General features: G+C 39.7%; 2 protein-coding genes across 2 annotated transcripts in view; one reads left to right on the top strand and one right to left on the bottom strand.

Moving 5' to 3' along the window:
• The window catches only part of LOC132820461 (interleukin-13 receptor subunit alpha-2-like), a 343,536-nt gene that overhangs the window by 93,919 nt on the left and 226,623 nt on the right, over nt 1-22,994 (top strand). The window lies entirely within an intron of this gene.
• The window catches only part of LOC132820215 (UAP56-interacting factor-like), a 58,783-nt gene that overhangs the window by 19,371 nt on the left and 16,418 nt on the right, over nt 1-22,994 (bottom strand). Inside the window, exons 2-8 of the mRNA XM_060832206.1 lie at nt 19,667-19,813; nt 18,308-18,474; nt 18,098-18,216; nt 13,235-13,322; nt 8,420-8,469; nt 5,844-5,906; nt 3,279-3,399 (exon numbers count right to left, since the gene is read on the bottom strand). Of these exons, the coding sequence (XP_060688189.1) occupies nt 3,279-3,399; nt 5,844-5,906; nt 8,420-8,469; nt 13,235-13,322; nt 18,098-18,216; nt 18,308-18,474; nt 19,667-19,813 (755 nt within the window). The remainder of the gene's footprint in view (nt 1-3,278; nt 3,400-5,843; nt 5,907-8,419; nt 8,470-13,234; nt 13,323-18,097; nt 18,217-18,307; nt 18,475-19,666; nt 19,814-22,994) is intronic.

Here is a 22,994-nt window from a genome sequence, read left to right as displayed (position 1 = left end):
CCAGGCAGAATACTTACCATCTACAACCACTCTCTACCTTCTGTCAGCCAACCAAATCTAAATCCAAATAGCCAAATTTCCCTGAATCCCATTCTTCCTGACTTTATGAATGAGCCTACCACAGGGAACCATATCATGTGCCTTGCTGAAGTCCATATATACCACATCTATTGCTTAACCTGTCTCATCACACCTCCTCAAAGAACTCAATAAGATTTGTGAGGCATGACCTGCCCCCTCACAAAGCTGTGCTGACTGCCTTTAATCACGTTATGCTTTTCCAAATAGTCATAAATCCTATCCCTCAGAATTTTTTCCAAAACCTGCTGACCACAGGCGCAATACTGACTGGTCTGTCATTGCCAGGGGTTTCCCTATTTTCCTTTTTGAAAAGAGGAACAACATTTGCCTTCGTCTAATCCTCCGGTACGATTCCCATGGAGAGTGAGGAAGCAAAGATCTTCACCAGTGGGTTAGTAACCCCCTTTCTCACTTCCTATAATAAATCTGGTCTGGCCCTGGGGACATCAATTTTAATGTTTGTCAAAATTTCCAGCACATCAACTTCAGCAATCTTGATCAGTTCAAGCCTGTTTCCCAACTCCTCAAAGTTCTCATTCACAACAAGCTCCCTTTCCTTAGTGAAAACTGTAGCAAAAAACTCATTTAGGGCTTCCCCTATCTGCTCAGACTCCACGCACAAGTTCCCTACACGATCCCTGACCGGCCCTACCTTCTCTCTGATCATTCTCTTAATCCTCATGTTTGGGTTCTCCCTAATCCTTCCTGCCAAGCCTTTCTCGTGCCCCCTCCTGGCTCTCCTCAGTCCATTTCTGAGCTCCTTTCTAGTAAGCCTGTAATCCTCTAAAATTTCACCATCTGCCATGGTGGGATTCAAACCTATGACCCCAGAATATTAGCCTGGAGATCTGCATTACTGATCCAGTCACATTTTCACTACATCATGTCTCCTCTGACTGATGAACTGCATTTTGGAAATGAAAGTGTAAAGCAGGATGGAAAGTTTGGTCAAGACAGAATTGCTGACATCTGCACATTGATTTTAAGCTGTGTTGGAGCTGAGAGAAAAAGGGGCCTCATCATTAAAACCATTTAAATGTCTTCTCTGCTCCAGCACTTGGCGGCACGGTGGCACAGTGGTTAGCACTGCTGCCTCACAGCGCCAGGGACCTGGGTTCAATTCCCGCCTCAGGCGACTGACTGTGTGGAGTTTGCACGTTCTCCCCGTGTCTGCGTGGGTTTCCTCCAGGTGCTCCGGTTTCCTCCCACAGTCCAAAGATGTGCGGGTCAGGTGAATTGGCCATGCTAAAATTGCCCGTAGTGTTAGGTAAGGGGTATATGTAGGGGTATGGGTGGGTTGCGCTTCGGCGGGTCGGTGTGGACTTGTTGGGCCGAAGGGCCTGTTTCCACACTGGAAGTAATCTAAAAAAAAATAACCCTGTCAATTGCTATTGGTTTCCAAGAATTGTGTTGGGATGGGGTCAGAGAGATTACTTCCAGAGAGAGAGTTGCAAGAAATTCAGACAACACAGTGATGTAGCTTAAAACCAATTACATGGGCCAAATGGGCATTACTTTACGTGGTACATGACCATAGCAAGAAAAAGGTATAAAGAACCCCTCAAGAAACATAACCTGTTGCTGAAGTGGGTAGAGTAGTTTGGTCAGCTGCTCAGAAGACACATTTGAGGAGTATAACCACCTGAGACAGACTCAAGCTAACCCTATTCAGCAACCAGTGTTAGTGTAAGTATGTATAATTGTTTAGTAATTTAATCAATTAGTGTAACAGAATCCTAGCTGTTTCATATCTGGGCAGAATCTTTTGGACAAAAGAAAGTTTTCCAATATGATCCTAGGCCATATTGTTGTTTCTTAACTGCTCTCTGACATAGCGCAGAATGGCACTCAGGTATATCAAACTGTGAAGGAAAAGTTGAATGGGGTTAAAGTTACACTGAACCACCTAACATCTACCCAGGCATTGTAACAACAAAGGCATACCCAACTAGCTTCCCCCTCAACCAAGTTAAACAACAACCTGACATCGCTCTACTCTCCAAATCATACCTTACAGACAGATGTCACAAGACACCAGATTATAGTCCAACAGGTTTAATTGAAATCACATAAGTTTTCAGAGCACAGCCCCTTTGTTGGGTGCAGCAGCACTGCGAAAGCTTGTGTTTCCAAATAAACCTGTTGGACTATAGCCTGGTATTGTGTGACTTCTGACTTTGTCTCACACTGGCATCTCCACACTATAGATAACTTATAGCCAACACACCAGATTCTTCCATTACTATCCCTGGCTTTTCCTATTGACAGAACAGACCAGACAGTCTGTTGGAATGATTTACAGACAGGAAAAAAGAAAAAGTTCTCCTTTTGTCCTCAAAATGACTCTCTAAAATCTCATAGTATCAGGCCAAAAATGAGCAATGAAACCTTCTGCTAAACCATCGCAGATAAAGCAATATTCTTTCATACTAAACATCACTTAGAAGAAGAACAGCAGATTTTAAGGGCACAGAGTTTGATTTTTAGTGGAAAATTTCAATGTTCATCACCAAGAATCGTACCATTACTGACCATACTGAGTAAATACTGGAGGACCTGTCAGGTTAGGTAAGTAACATTTATGTGAAAAGTGCCAGGTAATGACTACCTCCAACAATCTAACCATCTCCCCAACAATTAATGGTATTACCACCATGAATCCTCTATCATCATTATCAACATGCTAAAATGTTACAACTAACCAGAACCTTAATTGAACAAATGATAAAAGTATCGCAGCTCCAATAACATTCAAGAAGCTCAACACTATCCAGGAAAAGCAGTCAACGTGATCAGCATGCCAGTTACCAACAGAATCATTCAGTCCTTCCATTGCTGGCACAGTTGCTGCCATAAGCTGGAACATTTTACAGAATAAATTACAGTAATTTTCCAAAGCTCCCTCAACAATACCTTTCAGACACATGGAAACCTCACCACCTGCTAGTTTTCCACTAAGTCACCAGAAAACCTGAGTTGGAGCAGTATTGCTGTTCCTTCATTGTCAACATATCAAAATCCTGAAATTCTTTCCTAACAACACTGTATGTTGACCTTCACTACTGCAGTGATTGAAAAAGGTGGTTTATCTTCACCTGAAGGGAAGTAAGAATGGGCAATAAATGCTGGCTTTGTCAGCAATGCTTACATCCCATGAACGATGTTCAAAAAAAAAGGATTCATTTACAATGGAGTACCTGGTTGGCTATACTCTTAAAGTTGAACCCAAGATAAACTCCTTTTGGTTGATTCCTCACTGCTTTGGTTGTCATCCTTCTTCTTCCATTCAAAGCTGGGTGTTGGAGTCTTCGTTTCTGACTGTGAATGTAACATGTACTTTTAATTAAATCTCTGCATTGGTTCAGACAATTGTACAGAGAAATTCATATCTTAAAACAATAAAATCATGACATTATAATCTAAATAATTTAGAAATGCTGTCATCAGACATCTAATTGCCATTATTTGTCTTGCTTTGCAACAATTCTGAAAAGTTTAGTATTTTTAACTATTACTTTGATAACGAAAGAGGAGCAAATATTACTGCTAAAGCAGCACACAATTTTTGCATGTTGTGTGCAACAGATATGATTAAAGATACATTGTGGAGACTTGCTTTTCTAAAAGACACAGGTTTATACATTCATATCTGTAAAACAAACTGCTTATACTTGGCCACTGAAAACACTGGCACCGCAGTGTCCTTCTCCAATTGCCACAAGCGCGTGGAGAGTAAACAAATATAAACAGATAAAAAGACCAGCTATCAGATACGGTACCAAAGGTATTGGAATCAATAGGGAAGATTGTAGTGAGGAAATGGATTATGGACATTTGAACATTGATTCAGCTTCTCAATCTGACAGTTTTGCTTTACAGCAATTGTCTTGATTTTAATATAATTCCTGCGTGTTAATGTTGTACTATACCATTCTGCAATTTGAAATTGAAATGGAGGAATAAGGAGGTCAAAAAAGTACACTAGCCGCATTCATAACCTAGGACAATGATTCTTATTCCCAATCTCACCTCTTTCCTCACTTATTTGCGTGTCACCCCCCCGAACACCATCAGATTAAAATAAAGAGAGTTGCAATTAAAGAGGTCTTTGACATAGTGAAAGATGCTTCACTGGAATGTTACAAAACAAAAATGTGGCAGGGGGCGATGTGAAGAAATATTGGAGTGCCTGACCAACAATGTGTACAAGGAGGCAGACTTTAAGAGCATCTTAATGAAGGAAATACAGCTTGTATGGCTGGGGAAATTCCAGAGGAATTCCAGAGTTAACATCTTTGGATACTAAAGCTACCTATGGTGTAATGAATGGTGGATTGTAATCAGGGATGCACAAGAGACTAGAATTTGAAGAAAGTGTAGAAATCTCTTCTGATTTGTAGGGTTGGGATGGTACAGAGATGCGGAGGGACTCATCCAAGGGAGTCTTGTTTGAAAATGACTATGAGAACTTTAGAATTGAGGTGATGCTGGACCAGAAATTAATGCGGGAAAATGAATATAATTGTAATGGGTGAACAAGTCTTGGGTCGGGGAGCTCAGTTGGCTGGATGACTGGTTTGTAATGCAGAGTGATACTAACTGTAGGAGTTCAATTTCTGCACCAGCTGGGGTTACCATGATGGACTCTCCTTCTCAACTTCTCCCCTTACTTGTGGCATGGTGACCCTCAGGTACCAGAAGTTGTCTCTCTCTAATGACAGTGAGAGCCCTATAGCTTGGTAAGGCTAAAGCAACTTTACCTTATCTTTTACCTGTTGGCCTTTCACAATAATTCAATAATTTTAACAGGTATTTTCTGATGCTAATCATTAACGACAAAATGTTTAGTATTCTTCACAAATTCTAGGTATACTACAAAAGTACTGAACCATCTAGAAACAATATCGAATACAAGATCAATTTCAACTTGGAAAGCAATAATGGGTGTTGTAAGAGTACAGAGCTGAGTCAATGTTCAATGCTCAGAGCTCCTGGCTGACACTGAACAGAGTAGCTTTGACCCCCAAGGATTTGGCTACCACCAGGAAGGTACATGTAGCGATACACTCTGTTGTAAGCTGTACTGGTACACGCCTTGCTCTAGTCGGATGTAAATTTGCATGCAGCTGTGTTTGATGGGAAGAACTAACTAAAAAAGGAGATCGTAACCCACAGCAGATGCAGGAAACAGGAAGTCATCAAAACGATCATGATACATTTTTGTTATCATATGTAGGAAACTTTATTGTGAAATTGAAACAACAAATGCTAGAAATATTCAACCACTCAGATAGTACCTTTGGAAAGGGAAACAGAATTAGGTTTTTGGTTCAATGACCCTTCATTAGTGCTCTAACAAGTGTTGATTAAGGGTCATTCAATTCATTCTTTTCTCACTATAAATGCTGCAGGACCTGCTAAGTAACTCCTGCACTTTCTGTTTTTGTTTCAGTTTGACAGCATCCATCGCGTTTTGCTGCTGTACTGTGAATGTCTGCTTACTCTTTTCTGCAGGATGGCATAAAGCTATTGGAGATCCAAATATATATACCAAGTTATATTTACACGTTCCCAAAGTCCTCCTGCCACACGTACATTCTGTAATATGTTCTCGGTGACACTTTCCTGATAATATCCCACTGAAATACACAACATATGCTACAGATTTAACAAGACCATTGGAAATATATATGCCAGCATTACGAATACTTTTAGGTTTAAGTGTTTTTCTAAAAGAAGGATCTTTGGTAATGTTGACTTACACCGCTTGCTGGTTAGGTACAGATACTGTTAAGATGGAGTTGGAACTGGATTGCTGTCGCCACCTAGAAATCAAAGGTATGCAGTAAATCAATCTGAAATCAGTCCAGTCTAACACCACATAAAAGTACATTTTAAATCAATAAAGCAATGTAATAAATGATATTTTCATACAATTTAGATTTGCACAAAGCACATGATTTGCTTAACTGACGCTGAGAGAATTTTCCAGCATCTTGGAACCATCTTACTTTACAAACACCCTTGCCAAATAATCCCATTTTCCATAGGTTAACTCAATGCATGCTGAGAGCTTTGGTTCAACAATAGTTTTCTTGCACCTGCATCAGAAAGTTGTCAATTCAAGCACCGATTCACAAACTCGAGGCTATCATCCAGGCTGATATTTCAGTGTGGCAGCATTCAATTCTCTCTCTCTCTCTCTCACATGCGAGATGTAAAATGTTAAATACAGTTGTATGGAAACTTAAATCAGACCCCATCTGAAGTACTGGATACAATTTTGGATAATGCACACCAGCAAAGTCACAGGATGGGATTTGATGCACTGTGCACCAAGTGTTGGGACATACAACTCAAGGATTGACCTTGACCAACCAGCATGACTGTTTGCCAGATCAAGCACCAATGATGTTTGAGTGCTATCCAGTGAGATTAATTGTCCAATCAAGAGCATCACCACTGAAATTTCACCCTCATCTGAGCTTGTCAGCAAGTCAAAATGCCACCAGCTTCCGGGAACAGGAGACCATGACTGGTAGATCAGACTGTGCAGTCATGAATGACAGTCTGGCAAGCAGCTAAGTCCTTTTCAGGGGAAGTCAGGCAATGGGGGCAATTTAACTGCATTGCTTTTAAAAAAAACTTAATATTTTGTTGTGCAACCTTAGAAAAGTCAATGTTGAAGATTCCAAGGGATTGTAGGTAAATCCTCTTATGAAAATAGTGTCAAGTTTCCAACGTACATTCAATTGCACTCTCGGAAGGTGACTGACACTTTATTAATTTTGCGCAAAGTGCCGGCACAAGACATGGCTCAGATTCTTACTATTCTGCAATGGAAACCTGCTGTTAGAAAAAATAATGTAAGTTATCAAAGCAAAGGGAAGATATGCTTTAAAAGCCAGGTGAATGTCATTGCCCTCACACCAAACTTGCTAAATGTATGAAAAAAAATGAATGGAACAGGTTTCGAGATGCTGTAAAAATGAATGTATGCGCAGTGTTGTACTGAGGCTGTTGCCAAGATTGGTTGACTGCAGTCTGCTGACTGAATGTTACAGATAGCTATCCAAGACAAGTAATAGCATTCATATTTTGAGGAAACAGTTATAAAAAGAAATATATTTTGATTTAGCACATAAACAGCAGTGTGTTAAAATATTCAGTCAACATTCCAAACTCTCATAATAAAGCTTGACCAACCTCCCAACAACATTGCATGTTTGAAATAGATCCTATGTATATTTTTTTTTACAATATATACAATTGAAGTACAAGTTTAATTGCACCTGGTTATGCACAGGATAAAAAGATTCACACTATTATATCAATTGATAATCTTCTTTTGGCTCCATTGCTTCCAGCAAAGAGTTTCAACCACTATATGAACACTTATGATTCCCTAGAAGCCAAAGATGCCACCACCCCCGTGCCCCCCTCCCCCCAAAAAATTGTGAAATTTTAATTCCATAGTATATGTGAGATGTCAATGGATTTACTACCTGGAAGTCAGTCTGGTTAAGATGCCTAGCTTTCAGTTTGTCAAGTAGCAGTACCCAGGAGACTACAGAACCAAGGAACCCATGCCTGGGGAGGGGTAGGGTTAGAAGCTTGAGGGGCAGGGATTCAGAGGCCTGGGGAGGAGGCCATTATGCCATCACAGGCTTTAGTGGGAAGTTTGGCGATCTATGGGTTTGGGAATCAGAAGCAGATCATAGGCCAGTTGGGGAAGAAATGGGGAATGTCAGGTGGGAGTCACAGTCTTCAGTGGGGAGCAGGGGTCTGAGATAGGGAGTACTCAGAACCTTGGGGATGGGAGGATCTGTCAATATCATCATGGGGAAGATGGATGAGATTGGAAGCGTCATTGTTATTAACTGAAAGTGTAGTGATGGCTTGATGCCATTCTCAATTTAATTGCGGTCCAAAATACATGCTAGAATCAGCTTTGCAAATACACAAAAAGTTACCACAGGGTTGCTCCCACATTAGAGGGAGACTGGTAGTGGCCAAACCGGAGGGCCACCATGCTTTAGGTGAGCGGAGAGATTGAGAATCCTAATCCTTCATGGTAACCTCAGCCTGTGCAGGAATTGAAGCCATACTGTTGGCTTCCCTCCGCTTTGCAAATCAGCCATCCAACCAACTGAGCTAACCCTCTCCAGTTTAGAGAGATGACGGGTGCTGGTTTAACCTGAGGATCACTAAGTCTCTAGTGAGGGGAGAGACTGAGAAGGACAATCGTTCATGGTTACCACTGCCGGTGCAGGAATTGAATCTCTGCATAGACTCTGGAACTTTTAGTACGACATGTTTCTAGTAGGCCATTACTTACATTCTAGTTCTTTGTTTCTTCTGCCCATTTCCTACACCCAGTGGTGGGAACTAAAAATGAAACACAAATAAATAAACAAAATGAATTATCCTCCTTAACTCAGGCCATCCTATTCACTTTGAATTCTACAAATGTTATTGCTGTCACTACACAGAAACAGTCCAAGATATATTTCCATCAAGGTCATTTTCCAATGATAAATTGTCTCAGATGATCCATGTTAAGTAATATTTCTAAAACTATTAAATACTTATTGCTTCAATACGGTAAACAATTATAATCTCATTATAAACATTTAAGTTGGAGTATTACACTCAATTCTGGACATCACACTAGGAAAGATGTTGAGGTCTTGGATAAAGTGCATAAATAGAAATAAGGAGCTGTAGTTATGTGAAAAGGCTGGAGTAGATGAAATTGTTTTGCATACAGCAGAGAGGATTAAGAAGAGCTTTCATTGAGGTCTTCAAAATCATGATCAGTTTTGGCAAAGTAAATAATGAGAAATTGTTGCCAGTGGCAGAAGTATCAGAATTTAAAGCACAGAGATACAGGGTATATGGCTGAAGAATGAGGGCCGACATGAAGAAATGTGTTTAAACAATGAATTTTTATAATCTGGGATCTATCTGAACAGATGGTGGAAACAAATTCAATGACGATATTTGAAAGTGAAACAGACAATTTCTTGAAATGGAAAACACACAGAACTATAGGAAAGGGTACACTTTGGTACTAAGAATGAGGAGAGACAATAGATGTTAAGTAATACAATTTAAAAGGAGGCGTATGAAGAGGGTCCTGAGGATGCTTCTGCATATATTTTTGAAAGTGGCAAGACAGATTAACAAACCAAATTATTAAAGCTTACGGAATCCCGGACATTATAAATAGAGGCATTGGAAACACAAATCAGGTAATTTGGCTTAATCTATGCAAAGCACTAATTGAGTCCGAATTGAAGTGGTGCGTCTAATTCTGGGCATTACACTTTAGGAAGGAATTGAGAGGTATAGAGAGGAGGGTTCAGAATAGATTTTACCAGAATGGTTCAGGGCTGAAGGATTAAATTTCTATGGTTAGACAAGTTGTTCCTCTTAATGCAAAAAAAAAAGTGATGAGATTTGATAGTGGTGTTAAAATCATGTAAGGTTATGATGGGCTAAATAAGGAGAGGGTTTGGTTGGTGAGCTCAAATGTTTAGAGTTTGTTGGAGTATAATGCCAATGGTGTGGATTCTATTCTTATCCCAATAGAGGTAGTTCTTGGATCCATCCTTTCTCACATGGCCAGTGGTTATACCATGACATGAGTCATAATTATCAACCTACAGATAGTGAGCACAGTACATGGAACAAAGAGAGAGAAACAAAGAGAAACTGTTCACAATGGTCAATAACCTAACGGTTAGAAAGAGAGGTTGGATAGCCTGGGGCTTCTTTCCATGAGGGGTGACCTTAAAGAGGTGTATAAAGTCATGAGGGGATAGACAAAGTGAATAGCAAAGATCTTTTCCCTAGGGGAGGAGTGTTCAAAACTAGAGGGTATATTCTTAAGCTGAGAGGAGAAAGATTTAAAAGTGACTGGAAGGCCAACTTTCTCATACAGAGGGTGGTTTGTATGGGGAACAAACTACCAGAGGTTGATGCAGACACAGTTACAGCTTTTAAAAGGCATTTGGACAGGTACATGAATAGGAAAGTATAGAGGGATATGGGCCAAATGCAGGCAAATGGCACTAATTTGGTTTGGGAAACCTGGTCAGTATGGACAAATTGGAGTGAAGGGTCTATTTCCATGCTGTACACCTCTCTGACTCAATGGAAAGAGCAGGCATGTGGAATTAAGTAGATATCTCTACCAAAGAGTTGATACGCTAAATGGCTTCCTTCTCTGCTGTATTATTCAACCATGTTAAAATTTTTCCAGCAAATTTAAATGATCCAAGTTTCACCCACATATTAAATCTTCCACATTTGGCTGTAATTTTCATTACAATTAGATGTTGCATTAGCAACAAAATAAGATCTGCTTTGTTTCATTATTTCCACTTATTCCATGGTCAAAAGTTATCTAGTATTATCACACTAAAGGACCATTCTTTGTGATCAATTTTAGTTTATTTCTCTAAACATTAATGGGGCAGCCCAGCCAATAACCTTACTGCCCTGCTAACCACAGAAATCCAGCTAGTTACATTTTAAAACAAGAAACCCAACAGATCAGACAATATCCTTAATTTAAAATGTAGTGCGGTGTTATTGGGCCATGACTGCCACTTTAGATGGGAACTGACCAGAACATGTGCTGAGCATTTTGACAATAAATGGAGGCAAAGATATCTGATGAAGACTTGACTGAAATTACTCTTGTGGGATCCTTTCACAATTGCAATCCTCCTCCTCCCACTGCAACCACCAACCCCCAGCTTCAACTAGCCAGTGGTTCAATTATCTATTCACCAGCTCAGCTTAATCTGCTAAATTGCAGTGGAATGTTTGTTTGTCCCCTGATGCCTACTTGCCTGATATCTGTAAGAACAGTACCTTAAAGCTGTAGTTGTCTTTCACTGTGGGTAGGGACAGTTGCTGAGAAAGCTCTGCCACTGGCCACTTAGATTAGGAGTTATTACAATAATACATTGCAGGAGGAGGCCATTCAGCCCACTGTGTCTGCACTGGCTCTCTGAGCATTTCAGCTTAATGCCAATCACCTGTCTTTTCCCTGAAATTTTGCACACAGTTTCTATTTAAATAATCATCCAATGGCCCCTCAAATGTCTCAATGGAATCCGTCTCCACTGTGTTTCCATATCCTAACTACTAACGGAGACAGTTTGTTTCCCCTCACATCACCCTTGCCCTCATTCATTGTTACTTTACAGGCAGGAACAGTTTCTCTTTATCTATTCTTTCCAGCCCACTCATGATTTTGAAAACATCTATCAAATGTCCTCTCACCCCTCTCTCCAAGGAGAACAATCACAAATCCTTTAATCTGTTTGAAGTTTCTTATTACTGGAGCCATCCATGTAAATCACTCTGCGCTCTCACCAATGTATTCACATCTGTCCTATAGTGTGGCAGCCACACCCACACACAATTCTCAAGTAGAAATCTACCAAGTGTCTTGTAGAGGTTCAGCACCACCTCCCTGCTCTTTCAATCTATGCTACTATTAATAAAGCGGAGAACACTGTATGCTTTATTCACTGTTCCTGCTTCCTGTCCTGCCACCTTCAATGATCTGGGCACATCCAGGTCCCTCTGTTCCTACACCTCATTTAGAACTGTACTCCTATGTTTTTCAATGCTCTTCCAACCAAAATGTATCATCCCATATTTCTCTGCATTGAACCTCATCTGCCACCTATCCATCCATTCCACCAATTTGTCACTATCCTTTTGTCCACCTCACATTTACATTTTTTCCACATTTAGTGTTATCTACATTCTCTGAAATTGTTCCCGCACACCAAGATCCAGGTCAGCAATATATTTCAGGCAAGGCAAGAGTCCCAATACTGACCCTTAGTGAACTCCACTGCAAACCTTCCTCCAGCCCAAGAAATATCCATTAACCATTACTGTGTTTCCTATCACTCAGCCAATTTTGTACCAAAGTCTAAACCCTTTTAGACGACAACTTACAAAGTTCCTCACAAACCTGTTGTGTGGCACTGGATCAAACACTTTTTGGAAATCCATTAAAACACACTGCCCTTGCCGATCATTCCTGTTCAAAGAAACTCCAGTAAGTTGGTCAAACAATGATTTTCCCTTTAGAAATCAGTGCTCACTTTTCCTAATCAACCCACCTTTTTTCATTTGATTACCAATTCTATCCCAAAAAACAGATTCTAGATTTAAATTAACTGGTCTGTAATTGTTTTGTTTATCCTGAGAACCTTTCTTGCACAAGGCCACAATGTTTGGAAACTTCCAGTCTTCTGGAACTTCCTCCAAGTCCAAGGAAGACTGGAAAATTATGGCCCGTGTCCTGGCTATTTCTAGCCCTACTTACTTCACAATCAGTGGCTGCACCTCTTCCAGTCCCAGTCCCTGTCAACTTTGGAGTGCCAATAATCTATTAAAATTTCTTGCTAATTAATTTTGAACCCCTTTAGTGACAGTTATCTCCTTTGTCACGATGACTTGGGCAGCATCCTCCTTTTTTGTAAAGGCAGATGGAAACTATTCATTTAACACTTCAGCCACGCCCCCTGTCTCACGTGTTTAAATCACCTATTTGGTTTCAAGGTCACCTTATTCCTCCTTTAATCTGTCTCTTACTGTTTATATATCAGGTGGTATTGTTTATATTGAAGACTTTGGGATTTTCCTTTACATTAGTTGCATTCTCAAAGGAAGTGTGAAGAACAGCCACTTCTAACTGTTAATGTAAGTTCAGCAGTCTGACAATCCAAGTGGCAAGTGCTGTTGAAGGGAATAGGACCTATGGTTGCAGCACTGAAATTCTTAATTTCCAACTCGTGGCCTTCAAGAATGCCTTGTGATGGAGGAACCAGGGATTAATGAATTTATCCTGTAGAGTCCACATGGCATACAGGGTGTGATTTCCACTTTCCTAACTTCGTGAAATTGAGCAGTGGTCTGAACGTGGAGCTGATCAATATACTGCTACTCAGCTTTGGGAAATGGCATTCAAAATAAAAGCGCTATTCTGAAATATAATAAAGGGGTGTAGTCTGTTGTCCTTTTAGGTTATCTCTACTTTGCAGTAGGGTGTTCTTTGGAATCAATTGCATTCCTTCAAATTCTTCTTCAAAAATGTCAATCATTGTGTGAAACATACCCCTCTGTTAATTTTGATTATAGCTCGTCTCTGTTGCTTCTGGGTTTGTTTCCTCTGCTGCCTTGGCCCTCTATTCTGGAACATATTCCTACAATGACAAAAGATCAAAATTGCAGGCTATTTTTAAAAGACAAAAGTGCTAAACAGCATTTCAAAAATTACTTCATTAATAGAGCACCTCAAAACTGACACCGGATAAATATAACCCCTGAAATTGAAACAGAGGACTATGGAGGCAAAAATAAATCTACTAGCTACAATCGTTTCCAAGGACCTCTGTACACCAATTCCCAAACCCCGCCTCTTTTCCCCCCTTAATTTGCACACCAGAGCTGGATAGCATCAGATTTAAATAGTCTTGAAATTATAAAAAGAGTCTTTAACATAGTGAAGCATCAAAATAAGCTTCACTGGAGTTTTCCAAACAAAATGTGGCAGGCAGCTAGATATAGTACTATTGGGGACTTTCTGACCAGTAAGTTGGAAGACATTAAGAAGCATCTTAAAAGGGAGGTCGTGAGGGTGGGAGATTTAGAGAGGAACTGCAGACCTTGCACATCAAAACTATCAATGATGGAATGATGGTAGATTAAAAATCAGGGGCATTCAAGAGGACAAAATTTGAAGAATTGCACTGATTTCTAAAATTTTATAGGATTGGCATGGCTGCAGAGATAAGGAAGGACTGATCAAATGGTGTTAATTGAAAATAAAGATGTGAACTTTAGAATCAAGGTGATGTTGGATTAGAGTCATTGTGTGAAAGTGGCTATAGGTGCAATGGATGAACAGGCCTTTGATAAGGTGCCGTACAGGAAGCTGTTGAGTAAAATAAGGGCCCAAGGTATTAGAGGCCAGGTACTAGCATGGATAGAAGATTGGCTGTCTGGCAGAAAGCAGACAGTAGGGCTAAAAGTGTTCTTCTCCGGATGGAAAACAGTGACATGTGGTGCTCCACAAGTGTCAGTGTTAGGACAACTTTTCACTTTATACATTAATGATCTAGATGAAGAAACAGAGGGCATTGTGGCTACTTTTGCAGATAATACAAAGGTACATGGAGCAACAGGTGGTATTGAGGAGGCACAGAGGCTGCAGAAGGATTTGGACAGGTTAGGAAGTGGGCAAAAAAGTGACAGATGAAATACAAATGTGTGAAAATGTGAGGTCATGCACTTTGGTAAGAAGAATAGAGACATGGACTATTTTCTAAATGGGGAGAGAATTCAGAAATCTAAAGTGCCAAGGGACTTGGGAATCCTAGTCCAGATTTCTCTTAAGGTAAACTGGCAGGCCGAATCAGTAAGTAGATGACATTCATCTTGAGAGGACGAGAATATAAAAGCAGGGATGTATTCCTGAGGCTTTATAAGGCTCTGGTCAGACTACATTTAGAGTGTTGTGAGCAATTTTGGGCCTCCTACTTCAGGAAAGATGTATTAGCCCTACAGCTGGTTTGGAGGAGGTTCACAAGAATGATCCCAGGAATGAAAAGCTTAGCATATGATGAATGTTTGAGAACTCTGGGAGTATTCTCGACGGAGTTGAGAAGGATGATGGAGGATCTGATTGAAACTTTCAGAATGCTGAATGACCTGGACATTGGGATGATGCTTTCATTGGCAGGAAAGAGTAGGACCTGTGGGTACAGCTTTGGAGTAAAGGGAAGACTGTTTAGAATGGAGATAAGTATAAGCTTCTTTAGCCAGAGAGTAGTGATTCTGTGGAATTCATTGCCACAGAAGGTGGTGCATGCCAGGTCATTGAATACAGAGGAACCTCGATTATCCGAAGGACATGGGTGTGGAATATTTCGTTCAGTTAATCGAAGGCTGGATAACAGTTAGCCATGCCTTGGGACCTTGCAACCTTTTTTGCATTACCTGAAATTCAGTTAATCAAATACCAGTCAAATCAGGGCAATAGATAAGTTCTTGATTGCCAAGGGGATGAAAGGTTATAGGAAGAAAGTGGGAAAATGAGACTGAAAAACCTATCAGCCATAACTGAAATGCGGAGCAGACTTGATGGGCTGAATGATCGAATTTATGTTTCTATGTCACATGGTCTAACAGGTCTTGATCCAAGTTAGGCAAAGCTCAATAAATTGTTGAATGAGTTCTTGTTTATGTAAAATGGAACTTAAGAGGTTGGCCACAAAGAACATTGGAATAGTCAAGTCTACAGTTAACAAAAGAACACACGCAAGTTTTTGCAGTAGATGAGCTGAGGCATGAGGAGTGTTGGGTGATGTTTTACGCTTGGAATAAAGCATTCTATATGATGGCATGCTTGGAAGCTCAACTTGATGTCAAATACAATACCAAGGATATAAACATTCAGTTTAGCCTTAAAGGGCTGCCAAAGAAAGCAATAGACCCAGTGGCTGGTAATATCAGTCAAGTAGTCTAACAATTGAGAGAGGGTGATGATAAATTTCAAAAATCAAATTACGATATTATCTTGTCAACAAAAATGTAGATCTATTTGTAGTTGTTTAAGGCAAAGTCTGGATGATGACTTAACCAGATCTTAGTGGAAAGAGCAGATTGATCCTGGAAGAGCAACAAGGGAAAGGTTCATCAGTTCAGTTTGTCTGGCAACATAAAAATGATGTTTGCAGGCACAACATTTTATTGAATCTATGGGAAATTAAGTTTAATTGAATATTGTGGATAATTTGTTCATATTTGCAAATAAATAAATAATATCCTTGCAGTTTATGTGTTCATGTACTCAAGGACAAACTTTCAAAAACAATGTCGAAGGTCAGGATGAATTTCTGTCCTATTCACTAATGCACTTTGCCACCATGTTAATTGAAAAGGGGTCTCTTTTTTCTCCTCGGTTAGAGTAGAAATCTTTGTTACAGTAGAGACCATTGGCTGAGTATATAGCACTCCATTGTTAAAAAAAAACTGGCAGTGTTCAAAATATTGCCAATTACTCTTCATACCCACAGTTATTTTCTTTGTTCCTCTTATTTCCCTGTACACTGGAACCATTGTGTTGCCCTCTTAATATCTACATCAATTCAAGAATAATTAGGTTCCAGATCAGGGATGCAAAAGGGATTGCTGAATTTGTTCTATTTATTAATGTAGTTTGTGCACTAGGGGCAACGCTAATATTTATTGTATGTCCATAATTGGCCTTGAACAATGATAGGGAGTTATCTTCTCAAACCACTGCAGTGACATGTGGCAAGGAAGTTCCAGGATTTTGACTGAGTGTCAGTGAATTCAGGATTGCTATGTGACTTGCAAGGGAACTAATTCCTGTGCACCTGCTTCACTTCTCCCTCTGGATGGTAGAAATCAGATAATTGACAAGACATTACAGAGTGCTACTTTGCAGAAGTAGCAGAAGGAGTGAACGTTAAAATTGTTAGATGGGGTGTCAATCAAGTGGACTGCTTTGTCTTGGATGCGGTTGAGATTCTTGAATGTTACTGGAGTTGCATTCATCAGAAAAGTACAGGATCTTCCATTCCACTCCTGACGTGTCTCTTATGGTCAAGCTTTGGAAAGGCAGAAGCTATGATATCAGTGACAGAACTCCCATCCTCTGACCTGTTCTTGTAGTCATAGTTGGTCCAGTTCAGTTTTTGGTTCATGGTAACTCCCAGGCTGACATTATTACTGTCATTGAATGTCATGGGGCGATGGCTAGAGTCTCTTTTGCTGGAGATAGCAATAAACTAGCATTTGTGTGGTATGAGTTTTATTTGTCATTTATTCAATCCTGAAACTTATCCAGTTCTTGCTGGATGCAGCCACCAATTACCTCAACCTAAAGAGTTGTGAATGCAATTAAACACTGTCTATTCATCAACAAACAGCAGCATTTACGATTCCCAAGTTGCTTATGCCAAAAACACTATTGTGACAAATTACTGCAATGATAGGGTGCTGCGATAATCAGCCTCAATAAACCATACATCTGGCACAAAGGAGGATGGGTAAGTTCAGTCAGTGGAGAGCTTTTGCCTAATTCCCATGAAATTTAATTTTACTTTGGATCCTTCATATCACAGTAAGTCAAATGTTGTTTTGCTCTTAAGGTAGTCATCATCACCTTTGGAATTCAGCTCTTTTGTCTGTGTGTGGACCAAGGCTATAGTGAGGTTTAGAGAGAGATTATTGTGGCAGGGCACAAACTTCACTGATGGGACCTCATTACATTTCTTTAGTCTCCCATATATCAAGCAGCAAAAAAAGTGAGGACTGCAGATGCTGGAGATCAGGGCCAGGAATTAGATGCTGGAAAAGCACAGCAGGTCAGGCAGCACCAGAGGTGCAGGAGAATCAGTGTTTCGGGCATAAGCCCTTCATGCCTGCACCACACTCTCGACTCCCGTTTATCAAGTTCTTAGATTGGGACCTACTGCCTTTTAAAATTCATCCTCGGGTGACCGTCTGCGTGGAGTTTGCACATTCTTTCCATGTCTGTGTGGGTTTCCTCTGGGTGCACTGGTTTCCTTCCACAATCCAAAGATGTCAGTGATAAGTTACCCATAGTGTTCAGAAATATGTAGATTAGGTGCAATAGTCAGGGATAAATACAGGATAACAGGGTAAGGGAATGGGTCTGGGTGGATTACTCTCCGAAGGATCAGTGTGGACTTGTTGGGCCTAAAGGCCTGTTTCCACACTGTAGAGATTCTATGTTCAAATGTGAAAACCATAGCTATAGGCCATAGCTGAGGATCAAAGCAACATATGGGATGAGGGTCGGTAGTGATATGTGGGAGAAACTGGATGTTGGTATTTTGTGGTGTGAGATCATTGTCGGCTTGGTTGATGTAAAGATTGGAAGGAGCAACATAGATTATGTGTCAATTAAGTCGGTTTTGCTGGTTACCTTCTTTTTGGAATTTGAGGCCCCTGTCTTCTTAGCCTGAATCCTTTCTGGGCCTGCTGTGCTCTTCTCCGCATGATCCATTGAACTCCTTTCTTAGTGGGTGCAATTTGTTGTGAATCCTAGAAAGGACATTAGTTTTGAAAATAATTTGAAATACATTGAAATTATCAAGTGAAAACAAGGGCAGTTTAACAGATTGGTTTGCATTACCAGGTGAAAACTGGCTTTGCGATTCAAAGGGCTCACTCCTTTGGTTGCGATAATAGGTCTTCTTCCACCTGACCTTGCTGTGATATTTTTACCCTGTGTCAGCCAACGTCGATTAACTCTGCTGTACCCTTGCAGTTCAGAAATATTTCTCCTTAGTCTATTGAATCCTATTGAAATTGATACAAACAAATTAATTTGAATAACATACTTTGACATATTGACAATCTTATTAAATTCTGGAATCTAATTGGTAGTGAATCAGTGACTGGAGTTTGAAAAGGTCACGTTTATGAAGCAAAGGTTCCTGATCTGTAGCCATATTAGACAGGAGCATATATTATTACAGAATGGGCATGAATGCCCATCTGACTTGTACCACATCTGGCTTCTTGACAATCCCTGGGCTCCTGTATACATTCTGATACTATGCAAACATTTAGCAAATACAACATAGCTAATAGTGGTTTTCATTGCTAACATTTATGATGTTCACGTTTAACTATTTGGAACAGACAGTCAGTCAAATTAAAAGTACTTTTTAAAAATAATCACAATAAGTATCTCTACTCCTGAACTTGTCTTTAATTTTTTTTACGTCTTGCTTGAAATTTTGTTATAAAATAAAAATCATTTACTTTTTTTTGTTTTACACTTTACTTTTCAATCTATGTTGTTTTAAAATTTCCAACTTTGCATTACACCTCTGTACTATCAAATGCAGAATTTCATCTCGGCATTAATTTACTAAACAGGCTGGAACATTCATGTTGAATATTATCTTTTTATTGTTGAGAACTTAGGCCAAAAATAAGACAGGTTCAACTTTATCGCCGGAGCAAATTACTCCAGATGCTGGAATCTGTACTGAAAACAAAAAAATGCTGGAGATCACAGCGGATAAGGAGAGACAGCAAACTAATGTTTCAAGTCTAGATGACTGAAGAGGAGTCATTGAGATTCGAAACGTTAGCTTGCTTTCTCTCCATAGATGCTGCCTGACCTGCAGTGATCTCCAATTTTATCTTATCTTTTCAATTATTCTCAGGATTGCTTTATTCATTGTACTTTGATCAATGGATGATAGGGGATAAACGTGTTGGGTGTAAGTTAGATCATAAGTAAGTCCTTCATAAATGGTATTGCAACTTTGTTTCAGCTAATGCAGAAGGATAATCCCTCTCTCCTGCTTTATTGAAAATAAATTGGTCACTACCTTACAGAAGAAATCAGTTGCTCACTATGGGATAGCAATAAATCTGACAACAAAAATGCAAGGTTTGATATATTGTTCACTGGGCTCGCAGTGGTCAGCATACAGTCATTTAATTGCATGGTTATACTCAATAAAGTTGAGGTCACCTTGTACATTTTGCTGCACTTCTCTTCCAAAATTATATCGCAGCTTACGAAAACCGGAATTCTGTTGCCTTTTCTGCAGTTCTCTCGTCATCACGGACGTATTTGTTGTAGAGTCGGTTTCCCTTTTATTCAGTTCAATAATGTCATCTATAAAACATAAAAGCATATTAAAAATCGTCGCAAAATTATTACAGTATTACTACATTTCCTTACCTTGGTACGCTAAAGGTGAAATGGGTGCCAAGGTTCGAAAATGAGTCACTTTAGGCTCTTTATGCCACATTACATCAAACACATTTTACAGAAATGTCTGGATGTATCAGATATTATGCAAGGGAAGACTGGAATAACGTGCCTCAGCTTTAACTTCAGAACAGTGTTCCACAATTCTACGGTCATAAATTCTTAATTGAAGTAATGAGAATTTTTCATTGCCCAACTAAGAACACCTCATCTTACTCCGTCTTGGGACCCTCCAACCACACGGCATCAACATTGACTTCATCAGTTTACTCATTCCCCTCCCCCCACCTCATTCCAGATCCAAACTTCCAACTCGGCACCACCCTCTTGAACTATCCCATCTGTCCATCTTCCTTCCTACCTATCCACTCCACCCTATCACAGCCACTTTTTTCCACCCCCACATTCCTGAAGGGTTTATGCCTGAAACATCGACTCTCCTGCTCCTCAGATGCTGCGTGACCGGTTGTGCTTTTCCAGCACCACAATTTTTGACTCTGATCTCCAGCATCTACAGGCCTCATTTTCTTACTGCCTCATTGAGAGAGATTGAAGAAAAATCCTAGCTCAATTGGATTGATCTTGAAGATTGTCAACATAATAGGAAATGAATTAGGAGTATGTTTACATATTGCTTTTTGTGTGTTGTACAACTATTGGAAAGAGTAAAACATTTAAAAGGGTTTTGGAGTGGCTGAAAAGAGCACACTATTGAAAATAAAATATTGCAATCCAATGATGAATACATTTGCTTATTCAATCAGATGCTACTTCCATCTTCACTGTATGGATTTAAGAATGAAAAAAAGGTGCAAAATACAGTATTCAAGAATCTATTCAAAATGATTCCTGGACCCAACGCTAGGATTCTTGCCTCAATCCCATTTTTGCTAGGATGGAATAAGGATGCAGGCATTCGTCCAGCTCACAGAATTTCTGCCCTTGCTTGCTCCATCATGGGAATAAGCAATTTCAATCACATTATAATTTTGGTCCCTTCAGTAAATAGGTGGGGCTCACAGAAGAGGTGTGAACTACTGGAGACTTCAAGTGGGGAGCCAAAGAAAAATTTTAATTATTTCATTTACACCTTTGGAATAAAGAAAACAAACACATTTGCCCTTTCAGTTTCAATTATTTGACGCTATTCTGTAAGTTAGATGTTTGTTTGTTAAAGTGATTGACCATAGGGTTCTATCTATATGGCGGCACGGTGGCACAGTGGTTAGCACTGCTGCCTCACAGCACCAGAGACCTGGGTTCAATTCTCGCCTCAGGCGACTGACTGCGTGGAGTTTGTACGTTCTCCCCGTGTCTGCGTGGGTTTCCTCCGGGTGCTCTGGTTTCCTCCCACAGGTGAATTGGCCATGCTAAATTGCCTGTAGTGTTAGATAAGGGGTAACTGTAGGGGTATGGGTGGGTTGAGCTTCGGCGGGTCGGTGTGGAATTGTTGGGCTGAAGGGCCTGTTTCCACACTGTAAGTAATCTAATCTAATCAAATCTATTAATGTTGTTTGTCATTAAATTGATCAATATTGTAATACATATTAGTGTCTGTTGGGATGGATTAGAGCGTTTTCTCCTAGAAAAACTGCTCTTATGCATTCTAAATACAAGAGTGTTGTTTGGATTTCTAGTATAAATCACCTAGTATAAAGTAATAAATATCCGAGTCCTTCTAAAATGGAAAGAAAAAATTTTTCAGCAACTTACACGTAAAGAAAATTTTTTTGCCAGTTCCCATGTTGCTTGGATTTACAGGATGTGTTAAGTAAAAAGGTTACTCTTTTCCCCCTCTTTCCATAGACGTTATTGTTCATCTCTCACTGATTTCGTTATTACAGTTTAGCTCATTATGAAAGCTTAACAGTTTCCAAAAAAATGTGGAAACATTTGGCAAGGTGCTGTGATCACATTTTGATTGCCAGAGATCAGTGTTTTTAGAGGTTATTAAAGGATTAGATGCCTTTGACGTGGTTATGGGAAATAGATGCTTATTTTTAAAACAGGGTGAAAGCAGGTTATTTTTAAATTTTAAATTTATGATTTTGAATGAGAATATTTCAGAATATGAATTATGGTTAAGGGTGAGCTCAAATAGATCATGAGACTTTTTTTAAAATCATCTCCATTTCAAAGATTCAGCTCCTGAGTTCTGCATTGAGGGGACATGGGTATAATGTGAAATATGAGAGAGTATAGAGGGCAATGTAGGGTAAGTGAGGTTAAGGAGAGTCTGACATTTATCATTTAAACTAAGCTGATTTGCCCACCTGCACTGTCATCTCGTGTCTCCCTCTGGAAATGATAAGAATGTCTCCATCATCCCAGAAGAAGAATATAATGGGAAGGCACCTTTTTCATTCAGCTTATGTTTCAAGTCAAATGACATTTCATTAGAACATTGTTTTTACTACACTTGCATTGTGCTTTTTCCATCCACATTAGAATGCAAAACTATTTGTCATTGCATGAGATTGAGATCAATGTGTATAAGCCATAAATATTCTATTGGTTGGAGTCACACCCAGGATTGTGGTCACTCGGGACTAATGATCAGGGAAGATGGTAGCAATAGTGTCAATGTGATGAGAATGGTAGCTCAGAGGCCTAGAGTAATGCTTTGGGAACGTTGGTAGAATTGAAGTCCAATTAATAAAACCTGGAATGGAAAGTTAGTAATGCTGGCCATGAAACTATCATCGATTGTGGTTAAAAACCCATCTGAGTTCCTAAAGAAAAAGGAAATCAACCGTCCTTACCTGGTCAGGCTTACACGTGACTCCAGAGTAAAATCAATGTTGTTCATTCTTAACTGCTCTCTGAAGTGACTCAGGAAGCCATTCAGTTCAAGAGCAATTATGGTTAATTACAAGTAGATTCCTCAATGTCACATAAGTGCAAGAAAAATGACTAATTCCAACAGGAGTGTCTAAACACCTTCCATGAACATGGCTGAATTCTCACCTTCAGCATCCTAGAAGTCACCAATGTGTTCCATCAGAAACTCAACTGGAATCGATACTATGAATACTACAGGAGATCAGAAACTACTTTTTTTAATACATAGCGAAGTAGTTACTTC

Source organism: Hemiscyllium ocellatum, chromosome 11 (assembly GCF_020745735.1).
Source record: "Hemiscyllium ocellatum isolate sHemOce1 chromosome 11, sHemOce1.pat.X.cur, whole genome shotgun sequence".
In the NCBI taxonomy this organism is placed as follows: Eukaryota; Metazoa; Chordata; class Chondrichthyes; order Orectolobiformes; family Hemiscylliidae; genus Hemiscyllium; species Hemiscyllium ocellatum.
This window is presented reverse-complemented; position numbering and strand designations above follow the sequence as displayed.